Below are 23,002 nucleotides of genomic sequence, written 5' to 3'. Positions count from 1 at the left end.
CTTTTATCCATTGTAGAGTCACAAGTTCTGGTGGTTCTTTTAGCTTGCAAGGAAGATGAGGTCTCACTAGCCTTCTTAATAGAGTATCTTGACTTGAAAATAGTAGATAGTAGATGGTGGGAAGCAATGTTATTAGTTTTCTGGCCTCTCTCTTGTCGGTGAATAATACCCAGCTTCACTTTGAGAGTAAGACACTTCCTGGTCTTCTTAGGAACGTTAGGCCACATTGCAGGGTGTTTTGGTGGTAAGTTGAACTAAGGAAGATGAGCTGCTGGTGACGCTGTTATGTTTTGACTGGGCAGTGAGTGGTGCGTGTGATCTTGATCTTGATGCTACAGGTGACACATAATTTCTTCTGAGTCAGGCCTTTGTATCGGCAGAGCTTGTGTTGTCCACAAGAGGCTTGATCTTGATCTTTATTCTATAGGTGTCTCAGGATTTCTCCTGAGGCAGGCCTTAGTACCAGCAGCTCCTGATATATTCAAAAGCCTGTCAGCTTGCATGATACAGTGGGGCTTTCAAATTTGGAAAAAAATTACTTGGATAAAACTTCGTTAAAGCGAGTTTGATGTTCGTTAAACGAGCAGATGGTATTAAAATGAAACCTTCGTTATAGCGAAATTTCGTTGTGTGAACCTTCGTTAAACGGGGGTTGCCTGTATATATATATATATATATATATATATATATATATATATATATATATATATATATATATATATATGCTTTTTCTGACCGCCTCCACCTGGGCCACACCATACTACTTACTTGCATCGCCTACGTCTGTCTTGTGACCACTTCTGCCCTTGGTGTAGGACTACCCCTGAGACCATGTAACATTTCTTGCTTCAATGCCCACGCCTCCTCTCTCAACATACTGCATTAGCTGGCTCTCGCCTGGCCATCACAACACTCGACCTGCCCACCCTGTTGGCGGTCTCAGGCATCCACCTTTCCTAGCACCTGCTGTCCTTCGCCTTACTTGTGCCTTCTTGAGAAAGACCGGCCAGCTACCACGCCTGTGATAGCCACACAGGACTACCCCAGGGCTCATAAGGATTCAAAAGAGGCCACGAAAATCTATGGATCACGAGTCCTGGGGTACTCCTGTGGGTATCACAGGCATGGTAGCTGGCCGGTCTTCCTCAAGAAGGCACAAGTAAGGCGGGACAGCTGCAGGTGCTAGGAAAGGTGGACAAGGCCGCCAAGAGGGTGGGCAGGTCAGTGTGATGGCCAGGGCAGAGAGCCGGGAGCGTAATGCAGTATGTTGAGAGGAGGCATGGGCATTGAAGCAGGAAATGTTCCATGAACTCAGGGTAGTCCTGGGGGCAGAAGTCACAAGACTGACGTAGGCGATGCAAGTGAGCACTGGGCGTGGTGTGGCCCAGACGGAGGCGGGCAATGATTGATGTGCCTTGCACTTCTTCCCATGACTGATTGACTGTTTGAATCTTGTAATGGCACTTATCTTTCCCTGCTGATGGATCCCCCCATCTCTCAACACCCCCTTACTACCTGCGACCCGCGCGCCATCTGTTGGAAGCAAGGCTCCCTAATCAATTCCTCCAGCCCGCCCATTGAACCCGTATATCCTCCCTAGAATCCTTGGGCCACACCATGCTATACTCCTTACTTGCATCGCATACGTCAACTGTCTCGTGACCACTTCTCCCCTTGGTGTAGGACTACCCTTGAGACCATGGAACATTTCCTGCTTCAATGCCCATGCCTCCTCTCTCAACATACTGCATTAGCTGGCTCTCCGGATCACAACATTGACCTGCCCACCCTCTTGGCAGCCTCTGGCGAAACTGGCAATGGTCCTTCGCCTTACTTGTGCCTTCTTGAGGAAGACCAGCCAGCTACCATGCCTGTGATACCCACACAGGACTACCTCAGGGCTCATAAGGATTCAAAAGAGGCCACGAAGGTCTATGGATCCTTATGAGCCATGGGGTAGTCCTGAGTGGGTATCACAGGTGTGGTAGCTGGCTGGTCTTCCTCAAGAAGGCACAAGTAAGGCAAAGGACAGCAGGTTGCCAGTTGGGGTGGATGCCTGAGGCCTCCAGGAGGGTGGGCAGGTCAAGTGTTGTGATGGCCAGGGCGGAGAGCCGGGAACGTAATGCAGTATGTTGAGAGAGGAGGCGTGGGCATTGAAGCAGGAAATGTTCCATGGCCTCAGGGGTAGTCCTACACCAAAGGCAGAAGGAGTCACAAGACTGACGTAAGCGATGCAAGTGAGCAATGGGCGTAGTGTGGCCCAGGCGGAGGCGAGCAATGGTTGATGTGCCTTGCGCTCCTTCCCGTGACTGACTGACTGTTTGAATCTTGTAATGGCGCTCATCCTCCCCTGCTGATGGATCCCCCCATTCCTCACCCCCTTACTACCTGCGATCCACGCACCATCTGTTAGAAGCGAGGTTCCCTAATTAATTCTTCCAGCCCGCCCATTGAACCTATATATCCTCCCTAGAATCCTTGGTGGAGGCGGAGCGAGATATTACGTGTACTGTTCACATAACGCACAGGCAGCACGACAAACCCCTAACAAACTCATATATTTTTGTGAACTGGTTATGTATTTGTTTCAATATTTGATCACGATGACTTATTAATTTATTTAATTTGCTTGACTATTCATACAGGCAAATACGGAACAAATGGCGTCCCATATTGGTTCAATACGGAACGCAGCATTTCACGCTTCAATACGGAACGGTTCCATATTTAAAGGGACAGGTGGCAACCCTACTAGTGCCCATGTAAGGCTCAATGAACTTAGGAGTTGACAGTAATGTAAGAAAATACTAGAACTCAAATTTGGCAGTTCCTTCATTGCAATCAAGTGTGCCACTACACTAATCATTTAACTCCTCTTACTTTTGTAAAAAAAATATTTTTCTTGTAGCATGGTATGAAAGTAAGATTTTATTTTCTTACTAATTTTTATATATTTTTATCAGGCTACATTTACAATGATTACCTGTATCAGTTCCCCTATATAAGACCTAATGTAAGATTAACAAGGTGGTAATAGATGGTATATTAACCATGTTAACCTGATACTTGACATTCATATGCCAAGCATTTGGTTACTTGTTTAGGGAGGCTAGGTCTTCCCAAGGTTCTCCAAGCTCCAAAGGCTTAAAAAATTATTATTATTATTATTTTCTTTTTTAAATAGCTGTATGTTAATAATTTCATATGAACATTTGTCAACCCTCAGACACAGAGTAGCCCATGCCTATCAATCTCCAACTGGTGGTAGAAGGTTCTGGGGTTTTGTAGTGACCACTTAGCTTGACAGTGAGTGAAGTCAGTAATGGCATGCTGACTGAAAAATCACACACCATACTTCACCAAATGCAGGTCATGGTGTGTTAACAGCTCTTCTTTACTAAATACATTTTCTGAATGCAAAACTTTGTTATTGGATGTTTATGATTGCAGGTGTCTAAAATACAAGTAATGCCAGAAAGTGTTAATTGTAGTGTGATACTGATAATTGTACTACAGTTTTAGTTTTTAGTCTTGTTGCTGTCTGCTTAGTCACCTACCCTCACCAGCCTCAGTATTAACAATGTCACATCAAAAATACATACTACAAAAGACATACAAGGCAAGTAATGCTATATTCTATGAACTGATTGATTGATTGAAACTTTGCCACCAGAGAGAATTCTCATGAGGACACTTCATTTGATTGTTTAACTCCATCAGAAGGTGGAAGATTCTAAAATTTTTGTAGTGACTACCTCATACATAGAGTATCCTGAGATAATCAAATTGATATATGTTTATGTGTTGCCTAATGAGAGACTGATGGTGTGCAGTCTCCTAACATTCATGACATCATTTCAAAGAACATATTATACAAAGCTTCTTTAATGTGCTTAAATTGTTTCTCTCTCTCTCTCTCTCTCTCTCTCTCTCTCTCTCTCTCTCTCTCTCTCTCTTAGGACTTACATTCTAATGAGGGATGGGAGCTAGTGGACTGCTCAGGTACTATCTCACTCAACCAAAAGCAATGCTTAGTTCAAAGAAACAATATATCTATCCGGATCATCATCCAGCTTGCTCTCACTCCATCCTCCCCCATATCTCTATGATGTCAAGACATACTGGTCACACACACACACACACACACACACACACACACACACACACACACACACACACACACACACACACACGGCCCGGTAGCTCAGTGGTTAGAGCGCTGGCTTCACAAGCCAGATGACCGGGTTCGATTGGCCGGTGGAGATATTTGGGTGTGTCTCCTCACGTGTAGCCCTGTTCACCTAGCAGTGAGTAGGTACGGGATGTAAATCGAGGAGTTGTGACCTTGTTGTCCCGGTGTGTGGTGTGTGCCTGGTCTCAGGCCTATCCGAGAGCTCAGGGAAATATGTGACAAGTTAGAGAATACTGTTAAAATAAAAAATTATATGAAGAAAACTCTATGAAATAAAAAGGGAAAACAGCACCCTTAAGGGCAAATGTGAGAACTATGAAGTAGCATTACAAGGGTTGGAGGAAAAGCTGGACACTAATGTCGGGACATGAAAGGGAATAAATGAAACAAAACTGGAATGGACTGAATAAAGAGATTTTAGCAGCATAAAGTTTGCATAAATTCAAGGAAAACCTGGATAAAAGTACATATGGAGACAGGTCACTATGAGCCCCGCTCGAACCCTGTAACATACAACTAGGTAACACACATGCACACGCACATACACACACACGCATGCACACACACACACACACACACACGCCCGATAGCTCAGTGGTTAGAGCGCTGGCTTCACGAGCCAGAGGACCGGGGTTCGATTCCCCGGCCGGGTGGGGATATTTGGGTGTGTCTCCTTTCACGTGTAGCCCCTGTTCACCTAGCAGTGAGTAGGTACGGGATGTAAATCGAGGATTTGTGACCTTGTTGTCCCGGTGTGTGGTGTGTGCCTGGTCTCAGGCCTATCCGAAGATCGGAAATAATGAGCTCTGAGCTCGTTCCGTAGGATAATGTCTGGCTGTCTCGTCAGAGACTGCAGCAGATCAAACAGTGAAACACACACAAACACATGCACACACACAAACACATGCACACACACAAACACACACACACACACACACACACACTCCGCGCTCCGTTGAGAACGGACGTGCCTCCTGCGCATGAACGGCATCTAAATAACACTCCACACGCTAAGCAATGTGCTTGAGTGAGAATAGTTATTGCTATTGAGGGGCGACCAGAGCGAGTGAACGAGTGTACAGAGTGAACGTAGCCTGGTGGCGTGTACATGGGAGTGATCGGAGGTGGGAGAACCTCCACACTCCAAACGACAGAGCGGGAACCCACAAAGGCCAGCCATAGCAGCCACCAACGCATCCAACCACACACGTAACTACCAGGCCTGGCCCCCAGTGACCACACACCCACATGTTCCCAGGAAAAGTAAGGAAAATGGATAGACCGGTAAGGAATAAATTACCAAATTCAAAATATGTTGATGAGGCCCAGGGAGCAAAGCCGAAAGTGGCCAGTCAAAGCATGAGTCCAGCTTCAACAGGGGCAACATTGCAAGGTAGATTGGTGATGTTGGAGAAGAGATTTGAGGAGTTAGTGAAGGAATTAAAAGTTCAGAGGAGTGAGGAGGAGCAGGATAGAGAATTCTGCAAGGCTTTGAAGGAAAGAGTTAAGAGACTGGAGGAAAATGAAAAACGATTGGTGGATGAGAATGCGCATTTGAAGGTGGAGGTTGAAAAATACAAGAGACGGTTGGAGGAGAAAATGGAGAGAGTAGTAAAGGAGAAAGATGACTTTAAGGAAATGATTAGTGAGCAGAATGAAAGGCTTGAAAGGGAATGGGAACTGAAGAAAACACAATGGACTGAGTCGAGGGAAGCAGAGATGGTTGGATTACAAGAAATAATTAAAGATCAGTTGAAGGAAGACAAAAAAGAAAGGTCCAAGGAACTGGTTAATGTAATGAAGAATAAGGAAACATTGATAAGGAAATAGCAGAAAAGAAGAAGAGTGCGTTAATATTTGGGATGAAAGAACAAAATATAACATATAAGCCGAAGAGAATTAAGGAAAAATTGAAAACGGTAAGAGATCTGTTCAAAAATCTAAATGATGATGAAAAAAAAGACCTACAAGAAGAAGTGGAAGAGATCCATAGACTGGGTCCGTATAAGGAGGGAGTGAACAGACCAATTAAAGTAGTACTGAAGTCACAACAATCTGTGGAGGATATCCTATATAGAACATCAAAGTTAAGAGAGATAGAAGGTTGTAAAGAGGTGTTTGTGAGAAAGAATAGAAATGAGGAAGAGAGGAGAAGATATAAGGAATTGGTGGAAGAGGCGAGAAGGAAAAATGATGAGCGGTCTGAGGAGGAAAGAGAAAAGTTTTTTTGGAGAGTTATAGGAGAGAGAGTCAGAAAGTGGTATGTGGAAAGAAGGAATACGGAGGAACCCCTAGAGGGAGCAGTGGGTGGACCGTAATGTATACTAATATAGATGGGATACTGTCAAGTAGATTGGAATTGCAAGACTATATGATGGTGGAGAAGCCTGATATAGTGTGTTTGACTGAGACAAAATTGCATGAAAAACAAAGATAAATTTGGATAATAAATATAATATATGGAGAAAGGATAGAGAGTAAAGGTGGAGGAGGAGTTATGATTATGACGAAGAAATAAATAAATGTGGATAAGGTTTGGTATGGGAAGAACAACGCAGAAGTGATAAGCATAAGGATAAAAAGTGATGGAAAAGAATTAATAATCATGGTGACCTATGTACCTCCTAAAACAAATTCTTGGACATTAAGGAATACGACAATATGATCAAGGATACTTTACAGAGTTTGGAAAGTGTATTATCTGGAAAAAGAAAGGTGATACTAGTAGGAGATTTTAATTGTAAGGAGGTGGATTGGGAAAATCTAGTAAGTGGTGTTGGAGAGGAAGCATGGGAGAGAGATTTCTTAATCTAATGATGGAAAATATGATGGAACAGAGGGTGAAGGAAAATACTAGATATAGAGGAGATGATGAACCGGCTAGACTGGATTTGGTGTTAACAAGAGAAGTGTACCTATGTGGAGATATACAATACAAGTGTCCTTTGGGAAAGAGTGATCATGTGGTTATGGAAATGCAGATAGCAACAACACAGCGAAGGAAGGACGAGACATACAGGAGTGGTAGATTGAATTATAGAAAGATGGACACAGAAAGTTTGAAAAATTATTTCAGAAAATTAGATTGGGAGGAGATGTTACAAATCAGAGAAGTGCAAAAGAAATATGAGATTTTTATGAAATATTATAAAGAAGGAGTTATGAAATTTGTACCAAAGTATAAACCAAGAGAGGAAGGAAGAAAGGATTGGTTTAATGCAACTTGTGTTAAGGCTAAGGAAAAGAGATGTGGCTTGGAAAAGATGGAAAAAGAGCAGGAATATACTAAATAAGGAGAATTATAGAGTGGCAAGAAATGAGTATGTGAGGGTAAGGAGGAGGAAGAAAGAAAATTTGAAAAGATATTGTAGACAAGAGTAAGGAACATCCAAAATTGTTTTACAGGTTCATAAATGGTAAACTTAAAAGAGAGAGTCCATTGAAAGATTAAAAGGAGAGCAAGGGATAGTAGATGACCCTAAGAATATAGCGGAATTGCTAAATAATAGGTTTCAGCAAGTATTTACTAAAGAAACAATGTTTGTAAAGCCACAGAATGTACAAGGAAATGTGCACATGGATGACATTAAGATACCTAAAAGGAGTTATATAAAATGTTGGAGGAACTTAAAGATGATAAAGCGATGGGACCAGATGAAGTTTCAGGAAAATTATTGAAGGAGTGTAGAGAAGAATTGATTGATCCATTATATGATATTATAAGGTGCTCATTAGAAACAGGGAAGTACCAGTAGAGTGGAAGAGAGCTGAAGTGGTGCCCATTTATAAGGGAGGCAGTAAGGAAGAGCCTCTTAACTATAGACCTGTGTCTCTAACAAGTGTGGTCGGTAAGATTTGTGAGAGGGTGATAAAGAAATATTGGATACGGTTCCTGGAGGATCATAAGTTATTATCGGATCATCAATTTGGCTTTAGGAAAGGGAGGTCATGTGTAACAAATCTACTGAGCTTTTATTCAAGAGTGGTTGACAAAATACAGAGAGAGAGGATGGATGGACTGTGTATATTTGGATTTAAAGAAAGCTTTTGACAAGGTACCTCACATGAGACTGTTATGGAAAGTAGAGATTTATGGAGGACTGAAAGGAAAAGTGTTAAAGTGGATGGAAAACTACTTGAGATGGAGGAGATGAGAACGGTAATAAGGGATGCAAGGTCGGACTGGTTGGTGGTGGAGAGTGGAGTCCCACAAGGCTCAGTGCTGGCACCAATACTTTTCCTGGTATATATAAATGACATGCCAGAGGAGTAAACAGTTATATTAATTTGTTTGCGGATGATGCGAAGTTGTGTAGGTGTGTGAAGAGTGAAGAAGATTGTGAAATTTTACAGGCAGACCTGGATAAGATTTGGGAGTGGAGCAAGAGGTGGCAAATGGAATTTAATCTGAGCAAAAGTCATGTGATGGAGATGGGAAGAGTGGAAGACGGCCAAGAGGGTCATATAAGATGGGTGAAGAAGTAGTGTTGAAAAAGGTGGAAAAGGAAAAGGATTTGGGAGTGATAATACAAGACCATGGGCAGTTTGAGGCTCATATTGATAAGATGTTTGGAGAAACGTATAATTTGATAAAAATATTGGATTAGCCTTCCATTATATGGATAAAGATATGATGAAGAAATTAATTAGTATGGTAATTAGACCAAGATTGGAATATGCTGGAGTGGTTTGGTCCCCTTATAAAAGAAGCATATAAGGAAGTTGGAGAGATTGCAGAGAATGGCAACAAAAATGGTTCCGGAATTGGCAGAAATGACCTATGAGGAGAGATTAAAAGAAATGAATTTGCCTACCTTGGAACAAAGAAGAGAAAGAGGAGATTTAATACAGGTTTATAAACTGTTGAATGGACTGGATGAAGTGGATAATGAGCAAATGATGTTGAGAGAGGAAAACTTAAATAGAACTACAAGATCGCATAGTAAAAGATAGCCAAGGAATATGCTTGAAGGATGTGAAAAATATAGTTTCCCACAAAGATGTGTGGAGGTGTGGAATGGTTTGAGTGAGGAGGTGGTGTCAGCAAGGAGTGTGCATAGTTTTAAAGGAAAGTTGGATGTGTGTAGATATGGAGACAGGGCCACACAGTATGATACCCAGGCCCTGTAAAATTACAACTAGGTGAATACAACTAGGTGAATACACACACACACAAGGTGCGAGCGGGCTGCGACACATTGCCATTCACCTTCTTGTCCTCAAATTCTATCTCTTCATAAGGCCGGCCTGTTTCCTCCTTGTTCTGGGCCACAGGGGCAGAAATGGTTGGCCGGCTGTAGACAGGCACTGAGTTATTCATCATTAAAGTGATTTTATTAATGGGCAGGTTCTGTGTTATTAATCAATAAAGTGATTTCTTACAGGATAATGCTTTCTTATACAAGTGACTTTGTTAAAGGGCAGATATGATGGCAATTCTTCTGGCAGATATTACTCTACCACTCACCAGACCGTAGTTGTGAGAAATTTCAGAAAAATTACAACATACCTTTAATAATGAAGTCATTATTATTATTCAACTATTATTCACAGATATTACTACACTGCACATAAGCATAGGCTTATTCTACATGAAAATAAACAATGCCTCACTATCATATTGTTATGCATCATAAATACATTGCCATCCCAAAGCCCTAACAAAAATGTGAGTCCAAAGATACATTACCATCACAAAGCCTCAAGATAAATGTAAGTAGTGAGAGCATAAATGTTTCCAGAAAGGTGAATGGATACACTCCAATTTGGCTAAAGCAGTGAACAGTAATGGTGGTGGTGGTGGTGGCAGCACACTAAGGTAAAAGTGAGGGAGTCTCCTTCCTGCATGCACCCCATGGCTGCATCTTTATGTAAGCTAAAATACAGAGTTATTGTCTTTAGTTAAAATCTATCATTATGATGCTTATGCTATGTGCTTGTTATGAATTCTAAGCAGCACATCTAACATACTAGTACTGCTGAGTGTTGCTTGACACCTTGCTGCAGCCACTGTTCCCACTGCAATGTGCTAGTCTACTGTGCATATACCAAGCCACTACATACCCAACACTATTAACATTTTAGGATCAGTTGTTGTGTAGGTTATTTACACACAGACAAGTCTTCCAGCACTTGGTGGTTGTGTGGTTAGTCTAAGTGCCTGGTACACTTTATATGTGTACCACTTAATAACAAATACTATCTGTTATTTAGTTATTTACATATTATTTAACATTCAATAATTAGATGTCTCTAAATATACTTAAGTTTTTCAGAGTATTTACAGGTAAAAAGAGGAGACTGATCTGAGGAGCTGTCAGTGATTATAAGTGATAATTTTTATTACAAGTACATGGTTAAACCATAACAATAATATCAAAGTTGGGACTGTTGCAGAAAAAAAATAAATAATCCCAGAATTACAAGTACAGTCAACTCTCAATTAACAAGAGTTTGAATAATGTGATTCCTGTTTCATGCAACTTGATATTTAAGAAGATATGATTAAATAACACGAGTTATTCGATTAGACGCAGGTTAACTCAACTTGACAACATCACACGCATCCACGCTGCTGCTGGTGGGAACCACACTAGGCCACAATCCAAGAAACTTAACAACAAGCAGAGCAACTTCCAACTGCGAAATTGTATCCACGAACACATAGGGAGACATTGTTGCCATAGTAACGAGGTTGCTAGCAGGTTGCCAGTAAAACCACCTCCCAAGGAGTTACTGTCTCATATATACATTTATGTCCACAAAACAACATCTCTATTAGCTTTTTACAAGTCTTACCACTAAGAAAGGGTTGTTTTGTGATACAAAAAATTAAATCTTGCATGGAACACCAAAAAACAAAAAAAGATGAGGAGGCATTTGTCTGCTGTAGATTGGTAGCAGCCACTTCTTTTTCTTGTGATCCTCTTTAGTTTCAGCTTTAGTGTTGCTTTTCAATCTAATATTTGTGTGTCAGCCACTTTATTGCCTGCTATAATGGATATCATATCTTTATATTCATATAAGATCATGCCATGAAGCTAACCTTGACTCCATGGCAATGAGCAATTGCTCAGAGACACTTAGCTGTTCCTTTTCACTGAGAACTGTGAGAAGGAAAAGTTGAGCATCTCTGAACTATCACTCAGTGCCATGGAATTGAGGATCATGACATGATCGTATATGAATACAAAGATATGATATCTGTTATAGCAGGCAATAGAGGGGCGGACACAAAAAAAATTGTGGTGAAAGCAACACACAAGCTGAAGAGGGTCACGAGAAGAGGAAGAAGCGGCCACTGCCAATCCGTGGCAGACAAATGCCTCCTCATCTACTTTGTTTTCAGTGTTGAATGGAAGATTTCACTTTGTGCATCACAAAACAATCCTATCTTGGTGGTAAGGTTTGTAAAAAAGCTAATAGAAATGTTGTTTTGTGAACATATATGTATGTAGGAGACTTCACTCTCCTCAGTCTGGAACTAACTGCCACTGTGAGTGGATTGTTCCTTTATGTTTTCACCTAGTGTCCTATACTATGGCATCCAAGTGTCCTTTAACCTCCTCACAGGAAAATTATTCCAAGAAATCAAGGAAGACTGTGACCGTTGAAAAGAAATTGGAAGTGTTAGATTACTATGCTTGGGGAGAAAAGAATCATGGTGATTCAGAGGTAATAAAATGAGAATGTGTGTTTTTAATTTCCATGACCTAGTGATGTATTAACAGTTTTTTTTTAAGATCTCAGTAACAAAATACCCAAAAATAGGCAGACTTTCCCAGTAGCCAGGAACATAACCCCCATATTACCATTGCTTTCTCTTGGAAAGTTATGTTTGAATAGTGCAATTTTGAATAACATGATGTCTCCAGGAACATAACCTTTGTATTAACTGACAGTTGACAATAAACAATTATTATTTCTGGGAAATATTGTTTTCCATTTTTTTTTTTTTTTTACAGTCTTGTTTTTGTATTGTGGTCATATACTACAACTACCTCAGCATGGAAGTATTTGTGTCTTCTGAGCTAGTGGTGCCCACTTGCATCAAAGGAAGGAGCTATATCAGAAGATGATGAGATGCAATCTTAAAGAGCTAGTGTACAAAAGTACTGAATAGTCTTCTGTAGCAACTCAGTAGTTCCTGTTTCTTTAGTTGCTGAAGGCACCACATATTTAGTTGTAGTACCATGAGCACTGAATGAAGACCAGAGAAGGAGCCCCCTTGATAGTGTGACTTTGAGCTTTGGTTATCCAAAAGTGAGCAGAAAAGCAAAGAGGAATGAGAGGCAGGTGGAAGGAGCAGAGAATAGAGAATACAAGGACACACCATAAGCAAGGAACAAAGAAAGCACACAAAGATGGTCATTTCTACATTCTTGTTGGTGTCTCTCCTACACTTCCTTGGAGATGGCAACACAGACTACCTACCGTTCCAGTTAGAGGGGTTCTCAACCTTTTTCTTAAGAATCCCAAGAGTTATGACTATCTACCCAAGCCCCCAGTAATCTGACATCAAACAGAATGTTCATTTCTGACACTAACTCAATATGCAATGATATACTGCTAAAGATATCATTAGATCCCTGGAAATCTTCTAGTGAGCCCCTAGGGTTTACAAACCCCAAGTTGAGAACCCCTACTATAGCCCAACTATTGTCTTTCCTCCAGTCATCACACAAAATTTCCATCACCTCCAAATCAGCTCACACCAATCTTCCCTTCATGATCTATTGCTCCTTTCTCCCATTGAAAATAAAGTAATAATAATAATAATAATAACAATAATAATAATAATAATAATAATAATAATAATAATAATAATAATAATAAAAACAATAATAAAATCAGACCATCTCTATCAAGCTTCTAATGTCCTGGATCTCCTCGGCTAGTCCCATTCTTTCAGTTTAAAGCTTTTCCTAATGATACAAATATATGATTGATCTATTTTTATCGTATGCATTACACCTTATTTCTCAGCTTTCCTGCCTGCTCATCCTCTACCAAAACACGTAACAACCGTCTCACTCAAACAAATTTCATATTATGAAATATTATGAAATATTTACAGCATTTTGACAATAATACATTCATTCAAGAGGAAAAAAAAATGTATTATGATTATTACACATTTTCTCTATACAGTAAAAGTCTATTAATCTGAATACCAATAATACAAATTTCCCAATATTCCAAATCTTTGAAGGTAGGGTGAAAAAATTCATTCATGGCCAAAATTATGTACTGCACAAATTCAAATCAGCAGCCAGATACACTTTGGCAGTGAGGGGTGGGAATACACGCTCATACCAATGCCCCTTACCTACTAAGTTCATAACAATAGACAGTGTAGTAATGAACTTCTATAAATAAATGTCTCATTTGAATGATATGGAACTATTGTATGTTATGCCATGGATTTTAGTTGCATGCTTGTGAGGAATTACATTGTTGTTTATTGTGAGTGGTAGGATGTATTGGTGCTGGTGATTATAATTCATGGAAAGGGTGTTTATTTATTTGTTTGGAGTTTTTAAGTCTATTTGTAATGCAAAAGGCTTGAACTCTGTTAAAGATAAAGAATGTTTGTAAGAGGTTAGAGGTTGTGCCTAGGTTTCAATGTATGCATTAGAGTGTAATATCATCTCCATAAGAGATTATGATTAATTTGCAGCTTCACCCAATGACTGCCTCATGTGGCTTATGGTTTTCTGACAAGACATGTAGTGTCCTGTAACCTATTAACCTAATTGTACAAAAAACAGAAAGGTAAAAAAAAGGTTCCTACAGGAAACAAATCAATATCATGAATTGTTGACAACCCTGCTTACCAATAACATAACAATGCTTGTGGTATCTGTCACTGTTACTGGCACCAAGGATGGTGTATTTCCAGAATTCTTTTATTTGATTTTGTTGAATTCCGACCTTTTCTGCAATGTATATTACTCAATTTAATGCTCCCCACCCCAAAAAAAAATTAGTTTTCACAGGTCACCAAGATCATTGAGGATGAGAGGTAGGCATAAGTTAAAGAGTCATAACTTGAAAACTATCTATTAATCAAGGAAATTATGTAGAACATCAATCAATTGACTACATGACTTAGCAGAAAAAACACATACAAGCCACATCAAAAAATTATTTGGTATGAGAATCAGAAAATTGTCCCAAGCTATATGGAGGTCCTGGTGTGGCAAAGTTTTAAGGGATACATTCTAATAATGCAACAAAGCCAAATCTGACACTCCTGGTTCCCCACTCATCACATTAATAGACTTTTACTATAGTATAATTTTCTTCCTTTGTATGTTGCAGTGTTCACTGTGAGTAGACAGCTTACATCTGAATGTATTTCTAATAGCTCATGTCACTTTCCATTCACTCTTATTCCCTGAATTTTTTCTTAATAAAACTGACAGAGAAACCTTGATTTCCTTAAAGCTGTAAGTCCTTAAACCGTTCAGAAGAGGTGACAGCTTTCTAGCTATTTTTGTTCCTCCCCTACCATGAACTCTGTACCTTCCTACACAACTGAGCATTAGATATATCAGTCAGCCTAAACATGCATCTCTTGTCACTCAGCTTATCTGATGTGTAAAGATTTTTTTTTTTTTTTTTACTACAGAACTAAACATTATACAGGTTTGTTCTGCTTCATGTGATTTCTGTTAAGATTAACTGATCAACACATGCCATATCCTAACATGCTCTGAGTGGTACAACACCCACACAGCTGTTGCCTTTTCATAATGTGCTCTATGTAAACACACTCACAGATTTTTGTTCTTCCAGCAAGTTATAAAACTCACTGTTTTCAGGAATGTTACACTTCTTGCTGCATACCTACTAATGTTCATTCACAGATATTATCTATTTGTGTTATGCCATTCTTTGCAAAATTTGAAGTAAACATCTAGAAATGAAAGCCTACATTTTTTCCCTAAACTAAAAAAAAAATTCTCACAAATCTTGTCATGTATCTTTAAATTGCTATAGTATTCTTATCTCCAAATCACAAAAGACTGATTTTATTTCTACTTCAATTATTGCATATTTGTAATCAGTTCTACAACTCTTAAATCCCCAACCCAAGTCAACCCAGTAAAGCACCCCCAAACTGACTGGCATTTACTTGTCACTCTCAGGCTGGGAGTCGCTAGGAGGGAGATCTGGGACATCAGTGCCGGGGGACTCAACAGTGGGTGCAGTCATCTGGTCAGAGTCGTTGATGGGTTTATAGGTTTCCTGAGCTTCCAAGGTGACTGAGGAACATGGAGCCTCCTCTGGGCTGGTAATCTCAAGTGTGCCTTCACTGCACTCCAACACCTCATGGGAGTTGCTGCCCTCCTCTTTGGGGGCCTCGTCATACCACCTGTGAACCAGCGCCACCAACATGCACTACTCTTGACATAATGATCATCAAGGAGGGAGAAGGTGACTGTCTGGCAGGCACACACATACACACGCACACACAAATGTGACACATGAGATATGAAAATTTAGTACTATTTTCAGTGATCTAGAATGCACAGGTGGCCACTCTATGGTTAGTCTGGTCTCTACGGTTTGCTCTGTCCTGTACTATCCATTTGATTTGTGGCACAGATCTAAACACCAAACACCAAAACACACACCTAGCAACAGATAAAAAGAGTTCAGATCTTGAAGATGTTGAGCACACAGAAAATAATAAAAGATATTATTCTAAAACTGAAAAAAAACATGCATTTTAGTAAGTCATCAAAATAGAAGTCAAGGCCAGGAACTCCTATAGAAATGCAGACATGCTGAATTGATGAGTGATAGAAGGAAGTGTTACATGTCTTTCATAAGCTGGTCCTTTGGATCTGTTCATTAGAAAACAACATTCAGTTATAGAGAATTATTTGGTTTTCCATTCATTCATGAAAGATTTCTTTAAATAATCATGTCATGCCTGCTCAGCACGGGCCTGTGTGTGTGTGTGTGTGTGTGTGTGTGTGTGTGTGTGTGTGTGTGTGTGTGTGTGTGTGTGTGTGTGTGTGTGTGTGTGTGTGTGTGTGTTTCACTGTTTGATCTGCTGCAGTCTCTGACGAGACAGCCAGACGTTACCCTACGGAGCGAGCTCAGAGCTCATTATTTCCGATCTTCGGACAGGCCTGAGACCAGGCACACACCACACACCGGGACAACAAGGTGTGTGTGTGTGTGTGTGTGTGTGTGTGTGTGTGTGTGTGTGTGTGTGTGTGTGTGTGTGTGTATGTGTGTGTGTGTATTTACCTACCTAGTTTTACCTAGTTGTATTGTACAGGGTTTGAGTGGGGCCCATAGTGTCCTGTCTCCATGTCTCCATTTCTCAAATTTGAATTTGAAGTTATGCACATTATGTGCTGTAACAACTTCATTATTCAATGCATTCCACTTCTCCACTGTTCTGTGTGTAAAACTGTATTTTCCAATATCCTTCACACACTGGCTCATCCTAATCTTCTTTACATAACTTCTTGTCCTTTCCTCTTCTGTCACCAGCACCAAGTCTTCCTTGTCTACCTTTCAATGCCACTGACTATCTTATACATTGTTATTAGATTCTAATGTTCTCTTCTATCTTGTAAGGTTGGTAGTCCCATTTCCTTCAGTCATTCTTCATATATTAGGTCCTTTAATTCCAGCACCATCATTGTAGCAATCTTCTGTATCCTTTCTAATTTTCTTATATCCTTTTTAGAGCTCGGAGACCACACCACTGCTGCATATTCCAGTCTTGGATGTATCATGTTTGTGATAATTTTTATCATCATATCTTTGTCCATGTATTGAAAAGCCTTTCTTATATTAATCAACATTTTATATGATAATCCAAATATCTTGCTTATGTGTTTTTCGGGGCTCAGATTTTCCTGTATAACAACTCCCAGATCTTTTCCTCTTTGGTCTTCATTATTTGTTCCTTTCCCATCAAATAGTTCCATACGGGTATTCTTTTACTCTTTCCTAGTTCCATTCTGTGACATTTCTTGGCTTATAACTTCAATTTCTATTTGCTACTCCACTCACAGATCTTGTTTATATCTTCCTGTAACAGCATATAGTCCTCCCGAGTTTTGATAACTCTTAGCAGCTTTGCATCATCAGCAAATAAATTAATATAACTGTTTATTCTGATGTAAATGTCATTTACATATACAGGCAACCCCTGCTTAACGAAGGGGTTACGTTCCTAAAAACCCCTTCGTTAAGCGAAACTTCATTAAACGAACTGTTTATAACAAGTTTAACCCCTGACTTGAACTTCCACTGAGAGTAAGCAAAGCGAGAGTGCATCATAGTACAGTGAAAGGTTTAATGAAAGTAAAAATTATGAAGTTAAACATTTAGGCAGTTTAATTTGTCATTATAATGTACACTAATGTATGTATGTACGTAACTTTATAATGTTGATCTTAAATTTATGGAGGGAGGGAGAGTGAAATGAGAAAGACACTAACCAGCAACCTGTGGAATGTAAACAAAGGGCACATCATTGTATCACATACAAAACTTATGTACCACATTTCCACAAGGCTTTCCATTTTATCCATTGTAGAGTCACAAGTTCAGGTGGTTCTTTTAGCTTGCAAGGAACATACAGTCTCACCAGCCTTCTTAATAGAGTTTGCTGACTTGAAACTAGTAGAGACAGCAGATGGAGTCAAGATGGTGGCAAGCAATGCTATTAGTTTTCTCGCCTCTCTCATGTCTGTGAATAATATCCAGCTTCATTTCGAGAGTAAGAGACTTCCTGGTCTTCTTAGCAGCGCTAGGCAACATTGCAAGGCGTTTTGATGGTAAGTTGAGCGAGGGAACATGAGCTGCTGCTGACGCTGTTATTGTTTTGAACAGGGGGAGTGAGTGGTGCGCATGTTGTCCATGAGAGGCGCTGGTGTATTCAAAAGCCTGTCAGCTTGCATGATATGGCGGTGCTTTCAAACTTGGAAAAATTACCTGGATAAAACTTCGTTAAAGCGAGTTTGGTGTCCGTTAAACAAGCAGATGGTAGTAAAATTAAACCTTCATTGTAGCAAAATTTCGTTGTGTAAACCTTCGTTAAGCGGGGGTTGCCTGTATCTGAAACATAATGGCGGCTAACACTGACCCTTGTGGCACTTCACTTGTTACTTTACCCCAAGATAAGTATGTATCTCTGATCACAGTTCTCATCTCGTTATCCTCCAAATAATCTCTTGTCTATTCTAGCAAAGTTCCTTGCAGTCCTCCCGTGTTCTCTAGTTTCCAAAGTAGTCCACCATGAGGGACTTTATCAAAAGCATTTTTTAAATCCAGGTATACTGTGTCCACCCATCCATCTCTGTTTTCCAGTCCTGCAATAACTCTCAAGTAGAAGCTTAATAAGTTTGATACACATGAACGCCCTGTCCTGAATCCAAATTGTCTGTTCGATATGACTTGTTCCTCTTCTAGAAATTTAACACATTTTTCTTTGATAATTATTTCACATAACTTCCCTAAAATACTTGTAAGTGACACTGGTCTGTAGTTTAGTGGTTCAGTTGCCTTTCCTCCTTTAAATATCAGTATTACATTGGCTCTCTTCTATTCTAGTGGAACTTTCCCTTCATTTATTGAATTTGTAATTATTTCCCAAACTGGATCCAGTAGTTGCTCTTTACATTCTTTTAACACTCAGCCTGATACACAATCTGGCTCCATTGCTTTTCTGACATCCAACTTATCCAATAATCTTCCAATATCCTCCTTGTGTACTGTAATTTCCTGTAATCCTTGGCAATGCAATGTCCTAATTGGTTTTGTGAAATCTTCTCCTGCAGTGAACACCAGTTTAAAGCTCTCATTCATTATTTCACACATTTCTTTGTTTGGTATGTCTTCCCTTCCTTAACTTTTTATTTTTATTTTTTCCTTGTTCTTCATTTTGCCATTTATAATCTTGTAGAAAAGTTTGGATTCGTCTTTGCTTTTATTCACCACATCCTTCTCAAAGTTTCTTTCTTCCTCTCTCCTTACTCTAATATATTAATTTCTCACATCCCTAAACTGCCATCTGTTATTGTCATTTCTCTGTTTTATGAATTTCTCCCATGGTTTATCTTTTGCCTTTTTAGCTTGTATGCATCTAGCATTGTACCAAGTGTGTATTTTTTTTCTTAATTCTATAAACACGTACATATCTATTTACTTTTTCATTATATTTCTGTAAGAATATTTCATATTTCCCTTGTATTGTCTTTCCATACATAATGTTTCTCCACTCAATATCACCAAAAAAGATCCTTATTTTTTCAAAATCACTCTTGCATAATCCAATTTCTCTCCTTTGTAGTCATCTCTGTAACTTATCCCATCTTCCTCTTGTATTTGTATCTCCTCTTGTATTTGATCACTTCTTCCCATTGGACTAAGATATTGTATGATTGGAGGGAGTTCTGGTTTCTTTGTGAATACTAGGTCAAGCAATGATGGTTCATCTTCCCCCTGTACCTTTTTGACTCCTCCACCCACTGATCCATTGCATTAAACCATAGTCAATTGTAACACTTCCTCACTCCATTGTCCAGCATTATGCATTACTTCCATCTCTCTCCAGTTTACTTTTTTACAGTTAAAGTCTCCAACTGAAAGTATTCTTCCATCTCTTATTATCATGTTATCTAGGCACTTAATCACCTCTCTTTGCATATCTTTATGTTCTTCAGTTCCCCATGTATTAGTCTTAGGTGGCACATATGTAACTATAATTTTTTTCTTCTTCATTTCCTCTGTTTTGATTGTTACTCCCAATACTTCCACTTTGTCTTCACCATAGTGCACATCCTCCACACATATATTATCACGAACCATTATTAGCACTCCTCCTCCCCCTTTATCCTTTCTGTCTTTCATCCAGCTTTCATCCATCCCTCCTTTTTAGGCCTTATTCACACAGGGCGGTTTGCACAGCACAGTTGGAAACACACAGTAGCATTTTCAATGATAGCCTATGGAATCGTTCACACATAACAGTTTGGAAACGCAGTGGTTTCCAAACCGCCGCGGTTGCAAGGTTTTCCTCGCCACAGCGCGGTTTGCCAGCGTGTCGAGATACACAGAAACATATTACATCAATCACACAGGCTGGTACACCTCTTAATTTGAGAGCACTGAGTGACATTATTGGCTGTACGCCAGCCAATGAGAGAACAGGATGTGCATTACTATGACAATCTTGGGCTCTGCCCATGATGAGTCATGTAATACCATTCAATGAATACAGTACCACTGTCTGCTGAGGAATAGAGAGGGATCAGTTTGACATTTATCTATTAATCAGTGAAACTGATAAATGCCCATTGACATGTTTGACACAGACAGAAATCCTACATACATAATGTGTGCTACTAAAGAGCATACTAGTATAATAAAGTGAGTGACTTTTTTTTTTCTTACTCTGTATTTTCACTTCAAGAAATTAGTATTTTATTTGTATCCAATTTACTGGCAACTGGGACTTTAGATGTCACTTTTTTCTTTTTGGTTTTATGTATGAATTTTTTTTTTTTTTTTTTTTTTAATAAAACTTATAATAAAGGACTCATCTTAATGTTATGACAAGTTTATGTTGTGGGTAGATGGAATCCCTCATCCTAGTGTTGTTTGAAGATATGTCCTCTTGATTAGTTCCAGCAAGTCGTCAAATGATTTCACCGATATTCCCAAATATTGAAAGACTTTTTTGTCGTGCTTTCTCAAGGAAGGATACAGTCATATAGAATTGGATGAACCCAATGTTTCCTTTGCCTCTGCTTGCACCGTTTCAAGCAGAGATGCAGCAACCAAACAAACACTACTTCCTCCACATCCATCCTGACATTGTATAATATGTCCGCGAAAAAACAAAAAACAAATAAAAGTGGGTCAACTGCCATGGTTACACAATGGCATAAAACGCCTAGTGTGAATGATGCCAGCATAAAACGCCTAGTGTGAATGATGCCAGCATAAAAAGCGTGGTAGCTGCCGCGGTGGAAACTGCCCTGTGTGAACAAGGCCTTAAAGTTAAGATGAATCTCCTCTCTTAGTTTTGTTTCAACAATGCACATTACATCTGGATTTTTCTCTTTCAAATAATCCCTAACCTCCAACATATTAGTATAAGTCACTCTTAACTTTTTGCCTCCTCCACGACCTCCTCTTTCTTCTGTAGGTACCACTTCTTTAGTCTCGTATCCAGAATCCTCCAGTAAATTTTTTTTTCCTTAATCTCCGTCCTTTTCTTGTTTTTTTCCTTAGCTTCATTTCTTAGCACTTTCTCCTTTTCCCTCTCCTCTAGGTTCATATCTCTTTTTATCCATATATCCTTGTGTTCAGTATCACCAGCCAGTTTTCCTTTCCTAGCCATAATTTCCTCTACTGCCACTTGGGATCTCATTCTCACTTTCATTGGTCTCCTACCCTCTTCACTGTATCTTCCTAACCTGATCACTTCCTCTACCTCCTGGTCCATTTCTTGCGTGCTGTCTTGAACTTGTTTGATAATAGTTTTGGTCAGTTCTCTCTCTTCACGTTCTCTCATGAATTTGTTGGGATTTTTTTTTCCTTCATCCCAAAAATCACGAAACATTTTCTCTTATCTACTGTATTTCGCACAAGATCATCTTTCTCTTTAATTACTTGTACTACAGCGACTTTTGTGTTTTTCTGAATTTGTCTCTTTACTACCTCTGAAAATTCAACTTTTTCCTCTTCCTGTTCCTGCTTCCATGCATTTCATAGTTCCTTCAGCTTGTTTTCACCCAATGCAACTTCTACCCTGTCCACAATTCCATCCAGTACTTTTACTTGTAAGCTCCTTAAGGAGTTTTCGTTATCTTGACATGTGGCTTTCAGTACATCATTTTGTTTCTTTATTTTTTGTATCTCCTCCTTTAATCCCTGATTGATTGCACTGACCTTCTCACATTCTACTAATCTCAATTTCAGCTGCATTTTCCGTTGTCAATCTGTCCTGCTTGTCCATTATATATGACATCACTTCCTTCATGTAAGTACCTTAACTCCCTTTCTATGTTGATCAACCTCCTCATACTACCTCTTTCATCCCTAAATCCAGAAAAATCCTTGTCCATAATATCCTCAGTCAGTTTCCTTAGTCCAACAGGTGTTTCAATGTACCACTGGCTTTCACAAGATGGCGTATGATTTGATTTTGTCATATGTCTGGCAGCACTACTCTGTTCCATCTCTCTCCTTTTTTTTTTTTCCGTCTATATGATCCAAAACTTATTTATGATGGAGACAGGAGAACCTATGGCCCCCTCCGCCCTGTACGTCTAGGTCAGGCTCAAGCTCCTGTTGTAGCTTTTCCTTGCAAGTTATTGCATCTGTCCTTGTCTATTTGCAGCGCGTGCGCGTGCACACACACACACACACACACACACACACACACACACACACACACACACACACATATATGAAATGTTCTACATCACTGTAATAGAAATCTACATCTTTTAAATAAGCTTTAAACTTTAAATAAAAATTAGCATGAAACAAGTAGTAAGTCTTGTTGGTCAGTTAACATTTAAAAACAAATGATAAAAAATCAAATTATGAAAACTCAATCAGCAATCATATTAACCAAAATGGTTAATAGTATCTATAACTATGATAACAATGAACTAGTATCTGTGGCTTCACAGGTCCATCACACTATACTGTAAGTGACAGATGATGCAAAACTGTTGTGCTTGTGTTACAACCATTGCTCTGACACTATAAACAATTAAAGTGCTTTTCCACATCAATGGTTAGCCTTTTATTATAGCT

At 39.5% G+C, this 23,002-nt stretch overlaps 1 protein-coding gene across 1 annotated transcript in view; it reads right to left on the bottom strand.

The window, feature by feature from the left end:
• Positions 1 to 23,002, bottom strand: part of LOC123513275 — a 128,661-nt gene that overhangs the window by 34,284 nt on the left and 71,375 nt on the right. The window contains exons 7-9 of the mRNA XM_045270346.1: positions 15,333 to 15,572; positions 9,367 to 9,486; positions 3,229 to 3,334 (exon numbers count right to left, since the gene is read on the bottom strand). Coding sequence (XP_045126281.1) covers positions 3,229 to 3,334; positions 9,367 to 9,486; positions 15,333 to 15,572 — 466 coding nt within the window. The remainder of the gene's footprint in view (positions 1 to 3,228; positions 3,335 to 9,366; positions 9,487 to 15,332; positions 15,573 to 23,002) is intronic.

This window comes from Portunus trituberculatus, chromosome 35 (assembly GCF_017591435.1).
Source record: "Portunus trituberculatus isolate SZX2019 chromosome 35, ASM1759143v1, whole genome shotgun sequence".
NCBI lineage: Eukaryota > Metazoa > Arthropoda > Malacostraca > Decapoda > Portunidae > Portunus > Portunus trituberculatus.
The sequence above is the reverse complement of the archived record's forward strand: the minus strand, read 5'-3'. Positions and strand labels throughout refer to the sequence as shown.